The following is a 17,830-nucleotide window of genomic DNA, read 5'->3' as shown; positions in this document are numbered from 1 at the left end:
ACTTGGCATTTAATTCTTTTCCTCTTCTCACACCATTTCACCTGAAAATCTCCTGTCAGGTCCTCTTAAATTTCCTGACACTACCCCTAACTGTCCTTGTCCCCATTCAGCCTCTCACACAAGCCTTCAGACTGTCTACCTTCCCTTTCTGCAGTTCTGCAGAGTTCTGGTACTGCCAGGTCCCACTGCTCTGAATCCAACTGATGCAGAAGGCTGCTACAGATCTTTTCACAGGTACGAGGCAACCTGGTCACATAACCTTTATCCTCACATATCTCCATCAGCTCTCATAATGTCTGGGTTCAGTTAAAAAAAAAAAAAAGTACTTGTTTTTAGAAGTCTGTACAGATTTGCTCCAACATTTGAGTGTCTGCTGTCTTTATCTCTCCCACTTCTTTCTCTACGTTTCTGTGTAACAACTGCCTGAATGAGTAAGTTCCATAGCGTGTCTCTGGCGACAGACGTTACTGCCTGCTTCAGTGGAAGGTGTAGGGAAAAAAATGGACAGGTAGTTACAGCTGTGTACAGAAAAAGTTTTTTCACAATCCCTTAAATGAAAACCTGACTTCTGTCCTGAGACATGAGATTATTTGTTTACCTGATAAATCCAACAGAAGATGTTAAAATCATCGTTAAAGTTTTGAACAGATTGATTTTTTTTTAGTAATCTGGTTAGATTTTAAGTTCTTTGCTTTCTTTGTGTTAGGTTCCCCTCTGTGAAGAAGCAGAACTCCATTACAACTACATAATCACCTTTCATCATCCAGTTCATGCTATCTAGAACTGCCTCCCAACATCTTTCCACATATCCTGACGCTTCTTTAGGTATCACCCTCAGCACTTCAAACCTGCGCTGAGAGCAATTCCCTTCTCTCATCTCTGGACAGTTTTTCCTTCTGGTGATTTGCATATCATATTTGCATATCATACTATTACTGTCCAAACAGGTTTTATTATTAGTATCCAAACAGGTTTCAGATGCTTTTTGCTCTGAAAGGTTCTGTCTTACTACATTAAAGGAAATTTTTCAGTGCCAGCCCATATTCTGTCTTCAAACACATTGTCACTGAGGAGCAGCAACACCATACTCAGGCTGCCACAGAAAAACACAATTATGCAACCAAAGGATCCTACCACACTTTGAAGCAGGGCTAGCAGACTGCTAGGGGTAAGCAAACTCTTCGATGAACAGTGTTTTGGAGACAAAGATGAAGAGTGAACAGATTGCGGAGGAAAAAGAAAAAGAAAAGTAGAACTGTTCCAGTACAGAATGTTGCCTAAGATAGCTCTAACAAAGGGGCAGAGGGTGGGAAAGAGGATTTTTTGGATCAGCAACTGGAAGAATCGAGAGAACTCTGACTGATACATGAGTAAGCAGAATATTCAGAGACTGAATATTCAGAGACTGAATATTCAGAGACTGAATATTCAGAGGCTTGAGGGCCTTTCTTTGATCGCCTTTAATTCAATGGAGCGAAAATTTTTGCTATGGCCATTTATTCTGAAAGCTTATCTTCCCCCAGTTTGCTTTTTTTATACCCTTCATCTCTTCCTGTCCCCTCCTTGTCTCTTTCAGAACACAACAACCTGAAATGCCCATCTCTGCTTGCATAAAAGTAACAATAATAGTTATTATAATAACACAACGACAAGCCATGCCGAAGTGAAAAGCTGCTGAGGGGATGGAAGGGAGGGGGCACGGACGAGACAAGCCACGTGATGGGGGACGCAGGGCCTTGTTCGTATGAGCTGTCACTATGAATTGAGGGCAGCTCATCTCAAGCTCACTCCCAGCGATCTTGAGGAAGAGCAAGGAAAAAAAAAAAACCCAAACATCAAAAGAAGCCGTTCAGCACACACTGCTGTTTGTTCACGCTGGCCTCCCCTGAAACTGCTTCAGTGCACGAGAGGCACCTCAGCGAGAGACACCCAATGCACCCAGAGACACCAAGAGACGCCTGGAGCAACAGGAGTGGTCAGAAAAGTCAAACAGAAGCAAAAGGGTAGATTTGGTGATTCCAGGCAGGGGAAGGAAGCAGCTACTCACTGAAATTCCCTCCGATATAGATGAAGAAGGCTGAGATGAGAAGCATGAAGAAACAGAGCTCTTTAGGATGTTAGTAGAACACCCACCTGTCTTTCAGCAGAAGCCAAAGGAATCGCCTGCCATTGCCAGACGATTACCCAGCCATATTTTTGCTGTAAACAAAAACTGATCATCCACTTGCAGCCAGCTTCTTCAGGGGACCAAGGACCCTGTACATGTTCTGCTGCTCAGTGCCTGTCAGGTAACGTCTCAAAGGGAGGAAACGGACCTTGTCAAACCCCTGGCATCTGCTAACCGTAGGAAATTACTTGGGGTGTATATATATTCCTTTCCTTTCCACAGCATAAGAGCAGAACTGCAAAGATGTGATTTAACAGAGATCATGATGCCACATCTGGTTTTGCAGCATTTCTCTTGAGCTTTACTAAAGTGTGGTTTTGCAGGGGTTTCTACGACTACAGTGTGGAATCTCATTAGGGATTTGTTTAACATTTACACATCTCTAAATATTTACAGGCATTTTCTGTCACTTAATTCAAATTGTTCCCCCTCTTTCTCCTCCTCATCACTTTACTCCTCATTACATCCTCTTAAAAAAGCTGTGTACAACTCCTCTCCATACCAGCTTACACATGCTTATAAAGAACAGCATATGCCCAGTCTCTTATTGCTGACATTTAGCAGAACTGCACGCCTGAATGCATGCGGCTCTCTCCAGCTCCAGTCCTTGTATACGACATTTACAGAAAATCAGAATTTGCTTGATGCCATTCTCCATCTTCCTCCATCTATAAGCCTTCCTTATGCCATCCATCGGTCTGACCTACTGTTCAACTCTTTCATCTCTCCCCTTCCTCTGACTGCCCACACAAGCCATTAGTATCTTAGCTTAGTTTAGTGCTTTAGTTCCTAGTTTCGAGGATCACAACACCTTTTATACAACCGTACAACACATTTTAGTATTTCTACCATGTAAAAGGCAAAAAAAAAAAAAAATTGTTTCTTATTTGCAGGATAATAATATTCCAAGACCACTTATCAGAACAGCAAGGTTGAAAAGACAAGAACAAGGCAGAATACGATACATGGCACGTGGAAGAACTCAGCTCAATTTCAGTAAAATAGGAACGGTAATTCTGCTTCTGGATTCTTTGTCAAAATTCAATTTAACACCTCTCCAGGAATTGTAAAAACTGTAGTTTTCATATCCTTCTATGACCCACAGGACTGTGCAGTATCATCACATGCCACCCCAGGGTCATGTATATTTAGGTGACGAGAAAATATCATTGCATGTGTTCTTTCTTGTCATACAGTGCCTGTCTGTATCTTTAACTGTACCTTCACCTTCAGACAGTGCCTATCTGTCTCTCTATTTTCCACTTCCTTACTTCGATATGCAGGCAGGCAAAGGTGGACAGATTTGACAAAACACTCAATACAACCTGCTAAAGTGCACTAGAGTACGAACTGAAATGAGAAGAATGGAAAGTGGTGTATAGGAACATGAAAGAATGGAAAAACAGTACCTCAAAATATAGACACACCAAAAAAACAAGTGAAGAGGGGAGAAATGCTACAAAGACTGACTGAAATATAAGAAGATGAAATGAAGAAGAGTAGGAGAGAGACAAGGTGAAAAGGAAATGAAGAACTGATCTCTAAGAGCTGCTGTGGAAAGCTGATGCTCACAAAATCCCTGTCAGACCCCGATCGTGTCTCCTGTCTCGCACGGTGAAGCGACATGCTTTGTCTGACCCACAGAACTACCTCTCCCATTGCTGTCTTCTCCAGAGCAGCTTCTGCCCCAACAACTCTACTCCATATACAACCACATCAGCTGCTAAATTCAGTTTTTCCACCAAGGAGGAAGAAAGGAAAGCCCACTCAGAGAAAGCAGGAATGAGAAGGGTGGAAAAGAAATCACGTAACTAGCAGGGTAAGATACAAAAAGGCACAACACACAAGTAAGAAGACAAAGCTCCAGGATTCAAAAGACAAAAGCAAATCAAATGAGAGGCAGAAGCAGAAATTTTGGGACTCCGATGCAGGGGTCTCCTCACCTGACTGGCTGGTGCTAACATTGATGGTGGCATAGTGGGGTGCTTCTGAACTCAACTCCGTCACCAAGTTGACAGCCTGGACCTCAAAGGTGTACTGCACGCGGGCCAGGAGGTTGGAGACTTGCACACGACTTTCGGTCAGGCCCACCTGGCGTGGCTCAAACTGCACGGTGTCCCCACAGCGCACGCACGGCCCCGAGGAACCTGCTGGGCACACTTTGCAGACGACGTTGAAGAAGACATCCTTGCGGCCGCCCAGGTCCTTGGGCAGGCGCCAGGTCAGGAGCACGTTGGAGCCCACCATTTCATAGCTGAGGTCACGGGGAGCAGAGGGGATGCCTAGAAGACAGAATGAAAGATCAAAATCTCATGAAAGAATGGGAGAGAGGTGGGGGAGGGGAGAAGACCAAGCAAGGGGAAAAGAAGAGAACTTTTTCTTCTCATTCTTACTCTTCTCTGGTTGTTTCTCTGAACAAGGCTAAGGAAAACATATTCTTTGCTACATCACGCACACACTTACATACATGAAGGAGTAACTGTACCATCACATTTTAAAGAAACAAAATTAAAAAGAAGAGTTTTTGTTTGAAGGATGGATCTTTTGCTTTTCCCTAGAAGAACAGCCAGCATTTAGGGAAACTCCAAGCCTTTGAAATTTTAAAATTTGCACAAGCTTAGTGTACTGAGACGTCTAATTCTCTCCTTTGGTACCTAATACCTCTGAACTCTCTCAAGACTTCAGTTAGCCCATTCCATCTCTTGCAGGAAATGAACACCAGTTTCCCTGTGATTATTCCTGCTGCCAGCCAGATTCCTGAATGGCATCAGGATTAAACGGACAGCTGAAAAACTGCCCATTCTGTGCATCCAGCACTTGCTCTGCTGGTACAGAGATAGTGAAGAAAAGGAGGAAAAGGCAGAGGGTAAGAAGATAGCATGGCAATGAGAATGGGACAAGACACTAGAGCTAGTAAGTGAAAAGCTCAGATGGGTAAAAATAAGCAGTACCACTGCACTACTAAACCTGGGCACAGACACAAAGTAAGATGGGAAAGGCAGGGACAGGGCAGCTGAGCTCAGTAACAGACAGGGGCAAGTGAAACATAATTTACAGCACATTTCCCTCCAAAGGCTGGAACGAAACCCAAGAATCCTCATTCTCACCATTACTCTGTAGTCAATAAATATCGATGAAAACCACGGGCAAAACCTTTTCTCTGTCTAACGCTGATCAATATAAAGGATGACACCTTCTGTTAGTGCAGGTGGATGAGGTCTTTGGGGGGGATCTTTCTGGCTGCAACCTAGTTCAGCACTGGAGCATCAGAGTATTCCAATAGCTGCATTTCCCTGCGGACTCGCATTTCCAGTGTTGTTAAAAAAATAATTTATGCTGGAAAATTGCACGCGGAAGACTGTTTAAAAAAATGTATTATTGACAAGACGAAGCATTTGTACGCCAGGAAATGTCAGAATTAAGTTTTCTTTTGTGATCTTAACTGGACCACTCTGCATTTGCATTGTGGTACAGTAATTGATTGCATGACCATACACGTAGTAGTCCTCCCTGAGGACTATCAATGCAGTGAGGGATATCACAATCAATGCAAAGGACAGACAATTCCTCAGGAAAAATAATCCCTGTGAAGTAAAGATTGCTTGATGCTGTTGAAAATGGATTCTGTGGAGTACACAAAGCAAGAGATTACACAAAAAAACCCACAGTCACATTTCCTAATTTCTGAGTGTTTAAATTCAGGGCCATAAAGTATTTCCAAGACATTTTAGGAAGTTATTTCTTTTCCCTGTTACTTCCACTAAGTTCAAGGGTGATGTTTGAAATATTATTTAAACTATTTATATTTATATATATATATATTTATATTTTATATTTATATTTATATTTAAACTATATTTTTGGGTGCTGATCACTAACCCTATTTCATTTTCTGCATCTAAGTATCCTTTATTGACTTATTAGCATTCATAATCAATTACTGTGAAAAGTCACAAACTGATGAGAAACACAGAGAAGCCAATGAAAAAATTAATTCCCACAAATAAAATTTGCAGAACTTGAAATCTATGCAGTAAATATGGTCTTCACATTTTCAATGATAAAGGGAAGAAAATATTGGCTAACTCCTTCAATGAACAATGTTTACCCTGCGTATGAAATGAGTTTAGCATTTCATAAGAAATTAGTACATTATTCTCTCATCATGCATACTTGCAATGGACTTGTTTAAAGTTTCATAAGTCACCTAAAATTTGACATACTTTGATTTCTGAGCACCTGGTATTGCAACATCTCAGCATTCACAAAACGCAGTTCCACCACCGTCTCACCATTGTAAAGAGCAGGTGGACAGACGATAAGCAGTGAACTGCAACTCCTCTGAATCGTTCAGGCACGTTCTCTCTCATTAACTGCCCTGCCTGCCTTCAGACCCTCCATCCCAACACCTACCAGTGCAGGGAGCGTCAGCACTGTCCGAAGCAGATCGATAGTAGCGGTTCTGACACGCGCATTCACTGGAACCTGGCAGCGGAGCGTGGCTGTGGGCAGGGCACAGACGGCAGGGGTCATCTCCCACAGACACTTTGAAGAAACCAACAGGACAGGCTACGAGGAGGAAAATGAGAGAGGCAAAAGCAGGAGACTCGTTAATACAGATTCTAGAAGCAACGTGATCTTCACAGAATCACAGAATCACAGAACAGTAGGGGTTGGAAGGGACCTCTGTGGGTCACCCAGTCCAACCCCCCTGCCCAAGCAGGGTCACCTACAGCAGGCTGCACAGGACCTTGTCCAGGCGGGTCTGGAATATCTCCAGAGAAGGAGACTCCACAACCTCCCTGGGCAGCCTGGGCCATGGCTCCGTCACCCTCAGAGGGAAGAAGTTCTTCCTCATGTTCAGATGGAACTTCCTGTGCCTCAGTTTGTGCCCATTGCCCCTTGTCCTGTCACTGGGCACCACTGAAAAGAGCTTGGCCCCATCCTCCTGACACCCACCCTGCAGATATTTGTAAGCATTTATAAGGTCCCCTCGCAGCCTTCTCTTCTCCAGGCTGAACAAGCCCAGTTCCCTCAACCTCTCCTCGTAGGGGAGATGCTCCAGTCCCCTCACCATCCTCGTAGCCCTCCACTGGACTCTCTCCAGTAGCTCCTCATCTTTCTTGAACTGGGGAGCCCAGAACTGGACACAGTACTCTAGATGAGGCCTCACCAGGGCAGTGTAGAGGGGAAGGAGAACCTCCCTCGTCCTGCTGCCCACACTCTTCTTGACATTTAGCTCGTACTGCTGCTGTAGGGAGAAGTTATTACGTACAGTAGCTACTACTGGCTTTGTTGCTTTATGGAGTAGGAACTGTAAAAGTTGCCATTTCAAAACAGTTTGTTTTATGCTGTACATTAGGTGCTTAAACTGATCACTGGCAGTTGAAAAAGAACGAGTCCAGACACAGCTTTGTCCATGCGAAGTAACTGTCTTCTCGTTACTCATGCAAAGAGCTTTCGTGTCGGAGGAGCCAAAGATCACAGTCACGTGATCTGGAAATAGCCGTAATTTTCAGTGAGTATCCACACCTCCTCCTCCCCACCCAGCACAGCCACAAAAATGGATTTTTTATGCTGCCTTCAACAGTTTCATTGCTTAAAATAATACAAGCTATCATGGCTGATTTTGCATCCAGGTTAGGAGCAGGCACTCAGAGTGGCAGTCCTATGTTTTCCTGTAGGTCTGGAAACTTCCCAATAATGAATTAATCTAGTCAAATTTAATCTGCAAATGCATAGGAACATGCCTATGCAAAAAAGCTGAAACAAGGATGGCAATCCATCCTACAGGGAAATAAAATGAAAAACTAATATCTTCTCTATATAACTTCTAAAATGATAACTATGGCACTTGCTAGGTTTGGCAAAGATGCCATGCTGAATTACCTAACAGAGGTGGTTGGTCCTTACACTGAAGCGCTAGGATAGAGTTTTTACAATTTTTACCTAAGTTTTCTATAAGTTTTCTAAAGCTGATTTTCTATATACATAGATACAGCTCTTTCAGATTTTACGGACTGACAAGCTCCGGTGAAATTTCATTTGTGGACTGATATCTGGTTAGTCAAATTCATGATAAAGAGCATTGACAGGGAACAGGCAACTTTCAGGTAGACCTCAGATGAGTGTTTGATGTCAAAAGACACAAGAGACACAGAATGAGAAGAACTGTACTAGTGATGACCATAAGCAGAACAATCCAAAGGACTGTGGATAGTAACAAGTTATATATAAAAAAAAAGAAAAATATGTAAGAGACAAATACTGCATAGAGGTGTTAATACGAAATTACGGTATCTAATGAACGTTCCAAAATGGAACACCACACCAGAAGCTGAGGAATTAGCCCATCTGGTTATTAATTACTGTACTTAGAGGATTCCACCTCCAATAACAATTGTTTGGAAATGTTTCTAACCCACATAGATGTTGAGTAGCCATTGATGCATCTTTTTTAACAAATAAACAACTTCAGAAAAACGGAGTAGCTTGCTTATCTAACCTTCTTCTTGTGTGTGTTCAGTTCCCTTTGTTCTGGGTTTTCAAAGCCCATTTTAGAATTTCTGATGTATACTGTGGGGCTGCAAACCTTAACAAAGCTGAAAAGGTTACAGCTGTAGTCCAGGCATAACAGCCAGTAACATCTGTGGAGTCCCATCAACTTTATGCCTGTTGTTTTACTTCATCTTTTATGTCAGACGTCTTCTTGGCTGTAAAGTAACCTCCACATGTACTGTGATAAGAGTGGTAAGTCCTGGACCAGGTAAGACCATAAAAGGGGACTTTAGTAACTCTGAATTATAGCTAGATAGGACAACACTTCTTCTTCCCAGCACTAAGAAAGTGACAACACCTAGTGTGTGATGCATTGCCATATGGAAAGGAAAAAGTAAGAAGAGATTATAATTTTGCATATGATGGATGATGGTAAGAAAAGAGCAACTGCCTTTGCCTTCAGGTCTTTATCTAGCAGAAAGTCAAATTATTTTCATATCCAAGAATCACTGATTCATAGAATAATCTGGGTTGGAAGGGACCTTTAAAAGTCATCTAGTCCAACCCCCCTGCAATGAGCAGGCACATCTTCAACTAGAGCAGGTTGCTCAGAGCCCCGTCCAACCTGACCCTCCTTTCTACCCTTTTTACGAAATGTGGAAAGATCTGTGTGGGCATTTAAAAAAATATGGAAAGATCTGTCTCTCTGTTCCTGTCGGCAAAAAAAGTAAGTAAGATATTGCTTTCATTCGGTTTAAGGCTCTGCTAACAGCCACAGATGCAGAATATAATTTTCACATTTCTTGGCAAACGCACCTGTACTGAAACGATGAGTATTATGAATGGGAAGTTCTCATCCAACTCACTACACAGTCATTCAACCAAAATTACCACTTTCAGGGATCTTCCTTTATTTATTTCAAATTTGAGAATGCTCAACTGAATAGGAACATCTTTATTTTCTTACAAGTCATTTCATCTCATTCATTTCTTCTTGCATCAAACCCCTTCTCAAGCTTTTCTCCAGACTTAGAACTAATGGCACATTCAAGGTAGACCCTGGAGAACGGTTCTTCTTCTTCATTCAGTACTAGAGTCTGACATCAAGTGAGACAATGACCTTTGCTGCTAGTCACAACAGTGAAAATGAACACATAATGATAATGCCTTCAGTCTATGTGATGCTGAAAGGAAATCTGTAGAGGATACAGATTTACCCCTGCAGTGCAAAAACATATTTACACTACAAGGATAATACTAAGAGAGCTCATGTAGATTAATCTCTAGCCCAATTGCAAATCACATAGAAAGCAAGACAAAGCTGTGAATGAAGAAGATTTTGTCTGGTATTCAGTAACTAAAATTTACTTTAAAATAAACATGGTTGGGTTAAAAATAAACAAGCATTTATTTTTACATGGTGCTTTGAAGTGTAATGGCAACTTGCCGTTGAGCCTGGGGATGCAGGGACGAGCTCTGCAGGGATGGTGCGCTGTTGATGAATTAGACAAAGCTATTCAACAAAAATGCAACACTGTACATTTGACATAATGGAATGAACACGCCAGCAGCACTAGCACCTCAGCTAAGAAAGCCAGTCTGTATTAGGCAGAGAAAGTCTATTGCTCAAAAGGCCATGCAAGCTTTCATTGATGCTGTGGGCAGTCACTCCAGTGACCAGCAGCGTTCAGCAGCTGCTCACAGATACCAACCAACCAACCAACCAACCACCCAACCAACCACCCACCCAGCCAACGCAGCAAGAATACAAATCTTTGCACAGAGACAGGGTGTCTGCTAATGGATACAAACGTTATCTACTCATACCACAGATACAGTACAATACTACAGAGATATCCACAGAGATATGCACGTGGGTGCATTCCATCGGGGCCCATGGATTTGTGTCCAGTTCTGGGCTCCCCAGTTCAAGAAAGATGAAGAGCTACTGGAGAGAGTCCAGCGGAGGGCTACAAGGATGGTGAGGGGACTGGAGCATCTCCCCTACGAGGAGAGGCTGAGGGAGCTGGGCTTGTTCAGCCTGAAGAAGAGAAGGCTGCGAGGGGACCTTATAAATGCCTACAAATATCTGAAGGATGGGTGTCAGAAGGATGGGGCCAAGCTCTTTTCAGTGGTGCCCAGTGACAGGACAAGGGGCAATGGGCACAAACTGAGGCACAGGAAGTTCCGTCTGAACATGAGGAAGAACTTCTTCCCTCTGAGGGTGACGGAGCCCTGGCCCAGGCTGCCCAGGGAGGCTGTGGAGTCTCCTTCTCTGGAGATCTTCAAGACCCGCCTGGACAAGGTCCTGTGCAGCCTGCTGTAGGTGACCCTGCTTGGGCAGGGGGGTTGGACTAGATGACCCACAGAGGTCCCTTCCAACCCCTACTATTCTGTGATTCTGTGATTCTGTAACACTCTGGAAAAGGTACTCGTAACACCACCAGAGATCAAATACAGCTATTCTTTCACATTTGTCTCGCAGAATCTAATTTCTTCACCCACGCCCCGTGCCTGCCATCATACACCTGCCCCACATGCAAAGGTGGGTTAATGCTGTCTCCTCTGGCATGGCCCAGTGCGCTCCTCTTTTCACGCTGTCACACCTGAGTGGTTTCTTGCTATCTGTTCTCTGGCTTACTCACTGAGGCAGCATCTATTCTTGAATGCCATCCCAGAACTGTAAAAGTCAGTGAGTGAAGAACTGTTTATTTATGCTGAAGAGCAATGTCAGCATGAAAACAGATCACTTGAAAGTAAATCACAGGTTTAAAGAAGAAGAATGCTTACACCAAGTAAAGCAGAATGCTTCTGAGAAAAATTTCCAATACAAGCAGCACACAAGCGAAGAAGAAAAAAAGCCTAACCACATTTAAGAAGGAACCTGGCCCGTTTCTGAAGTGATTTTGTGGTACAGCTGCCACTGACAGCAAAGTAGCAGACAATGTAAATATATTTCCCCTTCCAGTGACTCCTGGTCCAATACTCCCTTGTCCTATATTTAACATAAGCGGAGTCCGAAGCAGCTCATGTATAAGCACTCCACCACAGTGGAGTAAATTGGACAAAAACCCCCCCACTGCAGCCATTTCACCAACAAAACAAATTTCAGTAATATTTCTCAGTCCTCACATTCTCCCTGCCTTCTGGGAGAAGAGGTGGGATTTCTACCATTTTGGCTATCCTGTTTCTCCTCACTGACCCAAAGCAACAGATGAAAGGGGGGCAAAACAGTGGGTTAAAACCTCAAGCCTTTAGTTAAAAGTTAAACCCCAAAATGTGAAGTTACCACATTGGCGAGAACGGAGCTAAGAATCACAGAATCACAGAATCACAGAATCACAGAATCGTAGGGGTTGGAAGGGACCTCTGTGGGTCACCCAGTCCAACCCCCTGCCGAAGCAGGGTCACCTACAGCAGGTTGCACAGGATCTTGTCCAGGCGGGGCTGGAATATCTCCAGAGAAGGAGACTCCACAGCCTCCCTGGGCAGCCTGGGCCAGGGCTCCGTCACCCTCAGAGGGAAGAAGTTCTTCCTCATCTTCAGCTGGAGCTTCCTCTGCTTCAGTTTGTGCCCATTGCCCCTTGTCCTGTCACTGGGCACCACTGAAAAGAAGGCTCCCTGCAGAAAAATATCAGGAGAGCAGAGCAGTGTAACAGTACCTGGCGATCCCTACTTGTGCAGAGCACAGCCAAGTGGCATTCTCAGTAGACCATGAACATCTCTGGCATGTGACATCTAGTCCATATTCCGTGCAGATACCTAATGACAGGCAGCTGAATCCCATCCTCGGTCAATACAACCAGTGGAACCTAATGAGCAATTCAGCTCACTCCAAAGCAAAGACCCAAGGAGCAATTCAGTTGCCCACACATTTGAGAGGCCCCAGGTATCCATTCTCTCTGTCATTCAGGTGGCATTCTAGAAAGTGCTGGGTCTTCCAACTGTTCCTATGTCGTATCTGCTAGCTCGGAGTAGATGTCTTGGCTACACCAGCGTGTCTCAGATGGCCTTAATTCTTGCACACGAAAAACTGAATGGTGCTGACAGAGAACAGCTCTAAGGAGCCTCACATTTGGAAGCACTTATCCTCAAGGGGCATTTCAACCACCCTTGTATCTCCTGGAGGAGAAACACAACAGGGCGTAAGCGATCCAGGAAGTTCCTGCAAAGCATCAGTGACTATTTCCTGACCCAAGCAACAGAGGACACAATGAGGGGAGGTGCCATGCTGGACCTCATGCTCACAAACAAGGAAGGACTCATTGGTGATGCACAGGCTGAAGGCAGCCTTGGCTGCGCTGACCATGAGATGGTGGAGTTTAAGAGCCTGAGAGAAACGAGCAGGGCAAAAAGCAAGCTCACAACACTGGACTTCAGGAGAGCAGATTTGACCCCTTTGGGGATCTGCTTGGAGGAGTCCCATGGGATAAGGCGCTGGAGGGAAGAGAGGTCCCAATAAAGCTTGTTAATATGCAAGGATCACCTCCTCCAGCTGCAAAAGAGGTCCACACCAACAAGCAGCATCTCAGGCAAAAATGCCACCAGGCCTGCATGTTTGAACAAGAGGCTCCGCGGTAAACTCCAACAAAAAAGGAAGCATACAGAAGGTGGAAGCACACACAGGTAACCTGGGGTGAACACAGAGGCACTGTCTGAGCATGCAGAGACACGGTTGGGAAAGCCAAAGCCTGCCCGGAATCAAATCTGGCAAGAGATGTCAAAAGCAACACAGTCTTCTCGAAGTACATAAGTGGCTACGGGAAGGCTAGAGAAAATGTGGGCCCACTGCTAGGTGATGTAGCGTACCTGCTGACATAGGACATGGAAAAGGTTGAGGTACTGAGTGTCTTCTTCACATCAGTCTTTACCAGCAAGACCAGCTTTTAGGTCCCAGAGACCAAGGCGAAGTCTGGAGCAAGGAAGATCTTCTTGGTAGAAGATCAGCTGAGAGAATAGTTGGGCAAAGTGGACCTACATAATTCCATGGGCCCTGACAGGATGCACCCATGAGGGAGCGGACCGATGTCATTTTGAGGTCACTCTTGATAACCTTTGAATGATCGTGGCAACTGTGAGAGGTGCCTGAGGACTAGAGGAAAGCAAATGTCATTCCTATCTTCAAGAAGGGCAAGAAGAAGGACCCAGGAATATGCAGTCAGCTCAGCCTCCCCTTGATCCCTGGGATGATGATGGAACAAAATACCCTGGAAACCATTTCCAGGCACTTGAAGGACAAGAAGGTAATTGTGAGCAGCCAATATGGATTCTCAAAGGGCAACTCAGGCTTTACCAACCTTCTACGATGAAATTACTGGCTTGGTAGATGAGAGAAGAGCAGTGAATACTGACTACCTTGCTTGAGCAAGGGGGGTTTGAGAAGATGTTCTCCAGAGATCTCTTCCAGTTTCAGCTGTTCTGTGATTTCCCTTAAACGTGAGCAAATTAAAATGTCTGGATAGATCCCTGTGGTCTTGGCTGCCCCACTGCCAGATCTGTCACCAAAGATGTGATTGTGGGTGGGCAGGGAACAATGAATGGAAAGTTCTTGGCACTAGGCTACATCTCATTTCTGATGTTCAGAAGTGAAATGAGAATAGGATTGGCAGGTTCCTTCTAAGGGAGGAGCCCGAGAAAAGTGTTTAAAGGAGACAGAAAAAAAGTGTAAAGAAAAGCAATAAGGAAGAGACTCACCTGCCTAGTTCAAGTTACATGACAGAACTGGCAACTGAAGAACTATAGAGTGGAATCCAGAGCAACTTAGGAGGAAAGATCTCTCTGCAACGACTGTTCTTATATTGTTCTACTAAAAAACTTAATGACTACATAAATCTATAATCTCACGCTGGTATTTCCAGGAGGGATGGTAGATACAGAGAAAGGATCATGCTTTGAAACTCTCATTCTGCCCCTGGGTATTTCTCCTTCCAGAAGAAAAAGAGCAAAATGAAATCATACAGTATACTGCAAGCAAAGCTGATTTGCAGTGATTAAACATGACTCACATCTCCCCAGCCTCCTTAATGAAAAAACAGTCGGAAAAAAAAAAAGAAAGAAAAAGACTAGGACCTAGAATTTGTAGTTACTTGTATTTCACATTTGCAATTTTGGCTGATAAGGCTGGACTGACTGGAGTAGACACTAACTGTTCTTCATGTAGCACCCTTCACGGGCAGGGACTTCAGCTATCACGCATCTTCTGCTTCCACCTAAACCCTGACCCCTGCCTCTGCAGCCAGTCAGGGAGCTGCTTACATGCACGAGCACCTTTATCCCTTTCCAAAATTGCCTAAGATATGCTAGCTCCCTGCACTCAGCACTTTAGCCCAGAGATGGCAACAATAGTTGTTCCCATGACATGGAGCTGCTTCTGACATTGCCTCAGTCCAGTCACTCCATAAACAGCATAGCAAAGGTCAAGTTTGGAGGAAAGAGAAAACGATCCCCTGGCAATGTAAACTTCTTTTCATTCCAGCAGTTACAGTGAGCCTAGGGCTGTCTTTCCACACACAGACAGAATCCATCTCCCATTTGTTTCTGAACGATCCCTTTTTTCAAACCATGAGATTTTTCAGTTTTCATGAACCTTACACTCCCTTCTTAACGCAGATCGTGGCATCATGTCCACTTGCTGCGGTCCTACAATCTCTGTGCTCACCAGAGCCAGTGGTAACGAATACCCAAGCTGAAGCAAGCCCACATCACTAGGACTACCATGTTCTGCTTTAGTGAACGTTACCATTCCAGGACCACCACAGAGAATGCCTGAACAAGGGCAGCTTCTCCTGGATCACCTCCGCTGTGTGCCTGCAGAACAGCTTCACACAAAACACTGACACCAGTTAAGCCACAGGCCTTGTCACTGGGGATAGTAAGATTCGATCATCCCCCAGGCACTGGTACTTCCCAAGAAAACACAGATTTAGCTCTCATTGATTCACAATACCCAAGGCAGGACAGAGGGCTGCAGAGCTAGCACCTCAGGGGCAGAGCAAGCTGCCACTTCCCATCAAGTCAAGGTTACTATGAAAGCAAGTGCTTTGCTCTCAGCTTGTCTCGGTCATTTTTCAGATCTTGGCACGGTGTTCGGAATGCCACAACAGTTCAGCTGGGCACAGCTCATCTTCGAGACGCTGACCCAATTTTCCTCAGCTCCCCCTACAACGCTCGCTCCTGTGTTGTCTGTATTTGCCTGACTGCTCGCTGGAGACAAGTTCCACCAGGGAGGCCAGAGCAGCAGTTTCGGACAGACTTCTAACCATAACAGATATCAAAACCCGCAGAGAAAGGTGCTGGAATCATGGAGGGGGGGGGGAGGGGTGTGAAGAATATGAAAATGGGGAGGGGACAGACCAAGAACCAAAGAAATGAAGAGAGAGAAAGAGGCACTGAAAAGCCTACTGGGACAGTAAGGGCAGAGAGGAAATATTCTGAAAGCAAAACAAATTGCAGCAAGGGGAGTGGGATCAAGAAGGGCAGTTGGAAACTTCAACAGAGCTTTATGTACCCCCAGCAGGGTTTTTAGGGAATGTGATACAGGTGACACTGACTTTTTGTACCCAGATGTGATCTGGAACTGAACTGGGATACAGAAAGACATTTAGAATTGCATAAAACTGCTCTTTTCTTGACTAAGTGAGCTCTTAGATGGGAGTTCTGCTCCCCGGTGTACCGTGGGGCAGCAAGAACGAGTACTACATGTGAGAGCATCGAAAACAACCAGGGTCAAAGCTGGCCCTGGAGTCATACCGTGAGGGATGAATGGACACAGCTGAATTGGAGGCCTAAGGAAAGCTGGATGTGCAGAGCTACAGAGGACCTCAAAGGAGAATGGCTCCAGGCAAGGCAGAATCAGCATGGAGCTCGAAAGAGAAGGTAACTGGTATGGGCGATGCCACGTGCTTTACCTAGATAATGGGTGGCACTGCTATAGTAAGCTCTGAACTCAATCAGCTAGAAAGAGGGATGGAGTTTGGCAGTTACAGAGGGCAGGATGATGGAAAGAATTTAATAATTAATAATACTGTAGAAATGCGATTTAGATATTACTGTCTCATAATGCAAGAGCAATGGCATAATTAGCACGCAGAAGACACACTAGAAAATTCTAAGTAACCTTTAGGTAAAACACTTCTTTTATTCCCCCCAGAAATAAGCCTATGACTAGCTTATGGTGATAGGAAGTAATTTCCCACTGGGGCAGGCTATTCCACAGCGACCATTACCATGTATTTTTGCATCTTGTTTTGAGTAAGAAAGGATCAGCCAGAATAAGAAGCAAGGCATGGTGAAGCGATAGTTGATCTAGAGTCTCATAGTTTGTTTTTTTTTTTTTTTAGGTGGGGAAGAGATACTGGAAAATGAAAGAAAAAATAAGGAGACAAGGCTTTTGGGTTTTTTAAATGGAAAAGGAGAGCATGAAATCAATGGAGATAAAATAAATGAAGCGACGAAGAACTGCTTCCTGATAAACCGTTGATAGGAGATCAGTTGAGCAAGGGATTTTTAGGTGAAAGATGTGGAGCTGAAGCAATTACTAGCTGGTTATATATTGGGAGGACTGCCAGGGAACGGGCTGTGTGAAGAAAAAAAAGGCAAAATGAGAGGAAAGATTTGGGCAGAGGAAGGATGAAATATGAGTGCAGAGCAACCACGGGATACAGGAAAAGCAGTGAACCTCTTGAAAAGTGCCAAAGTGTATACGCATGTAGCAGAATAAGGCTGGAGAAGCTGATGAAAGGAGTAATACATAAGAAAAAAAAATATAAATAGGTAATCTAGCACAAGGCACCAAACACCGAACTTTGTTATCAACTGTGAGATTACCTCAAAGTTAAAGCTCTTACCCAGCAGAGGCTAAGACAGTGGGTTGGTTTGTTTTAAAGAAGAGAAGGCTTTTGGGGGGAGGAATTTACAGCTGGCATGGGAGGATATAAAGAAGGTGTAAGCACAAGGTGGTAGAACATGAGACAACAGACACAAGTTGTACTAATCTCTTACTACATCTTATTACAGTCTCCTGTATAGGAAAAAGAAATTTCACCACGAGTGTCGTCAAACATTGGAGTAGTTGCCTAAGGTCATTGTGGAATCTTCATCTTCAGGACTAATGAAAACTAGGCTAGAACAGGCCTTGAGTGACCTAACCCAGTCTGGTCCTGCTTT

At 44.2% G+C, this 17,830-nt stretch overlaps 1 protein-coding gene across 1 annotated transcript in view; it reads right to left on the bottom strand.

Moving 5' to 3' along the window:
- The window catches only part of LOC104334099 (ephrin type-B receptor 5), a 74,665-nt gene that overhangs the window by 18,127 nt on the left and 38,708 nt on the right, over positions 1–17,830 (bottom strand). Inside the window, exons 5-6 of the mRNA XM_075442735.1 lie at positions 6,581–6,736; positions 4,111–4,449 (exon numbers count right to left, since the gene is read on the bottom strand). Of these exons, the coding sequence (XP_075298850.1) occupies positions 4,111–4,449; positions 6,581–6,736 (495 nt within the window). The remainder of the gene's footprint in view (positions 1–4,110; positions 4,450–6,580; positions 6,737–17,830) is intronic.

The sequence above is a fragment of the Opisthocomus hoazin genome, chromosome 1, assembly GCF_030867145.1.
Source record: "Opisthocomus hoazin isolate bOpiHoa1 chromosome 1, bOpiHoa1.hap1, whole genome shotgun sequence".
In the NCBI taxonomy this organism is placed as follows: domain Eukaryota; kingdom Metazoa; phylum Chordata; class Aves; order Opisthocomiformes; family Opisthocomidae; genus Opisthocomus; species Opisthocomus hoazin.
The sequence above is the reverse complement of the archived record's forward strand: the minus strand, read 5'-3'. Positions and strand labels throughout refer to the sequence as shown.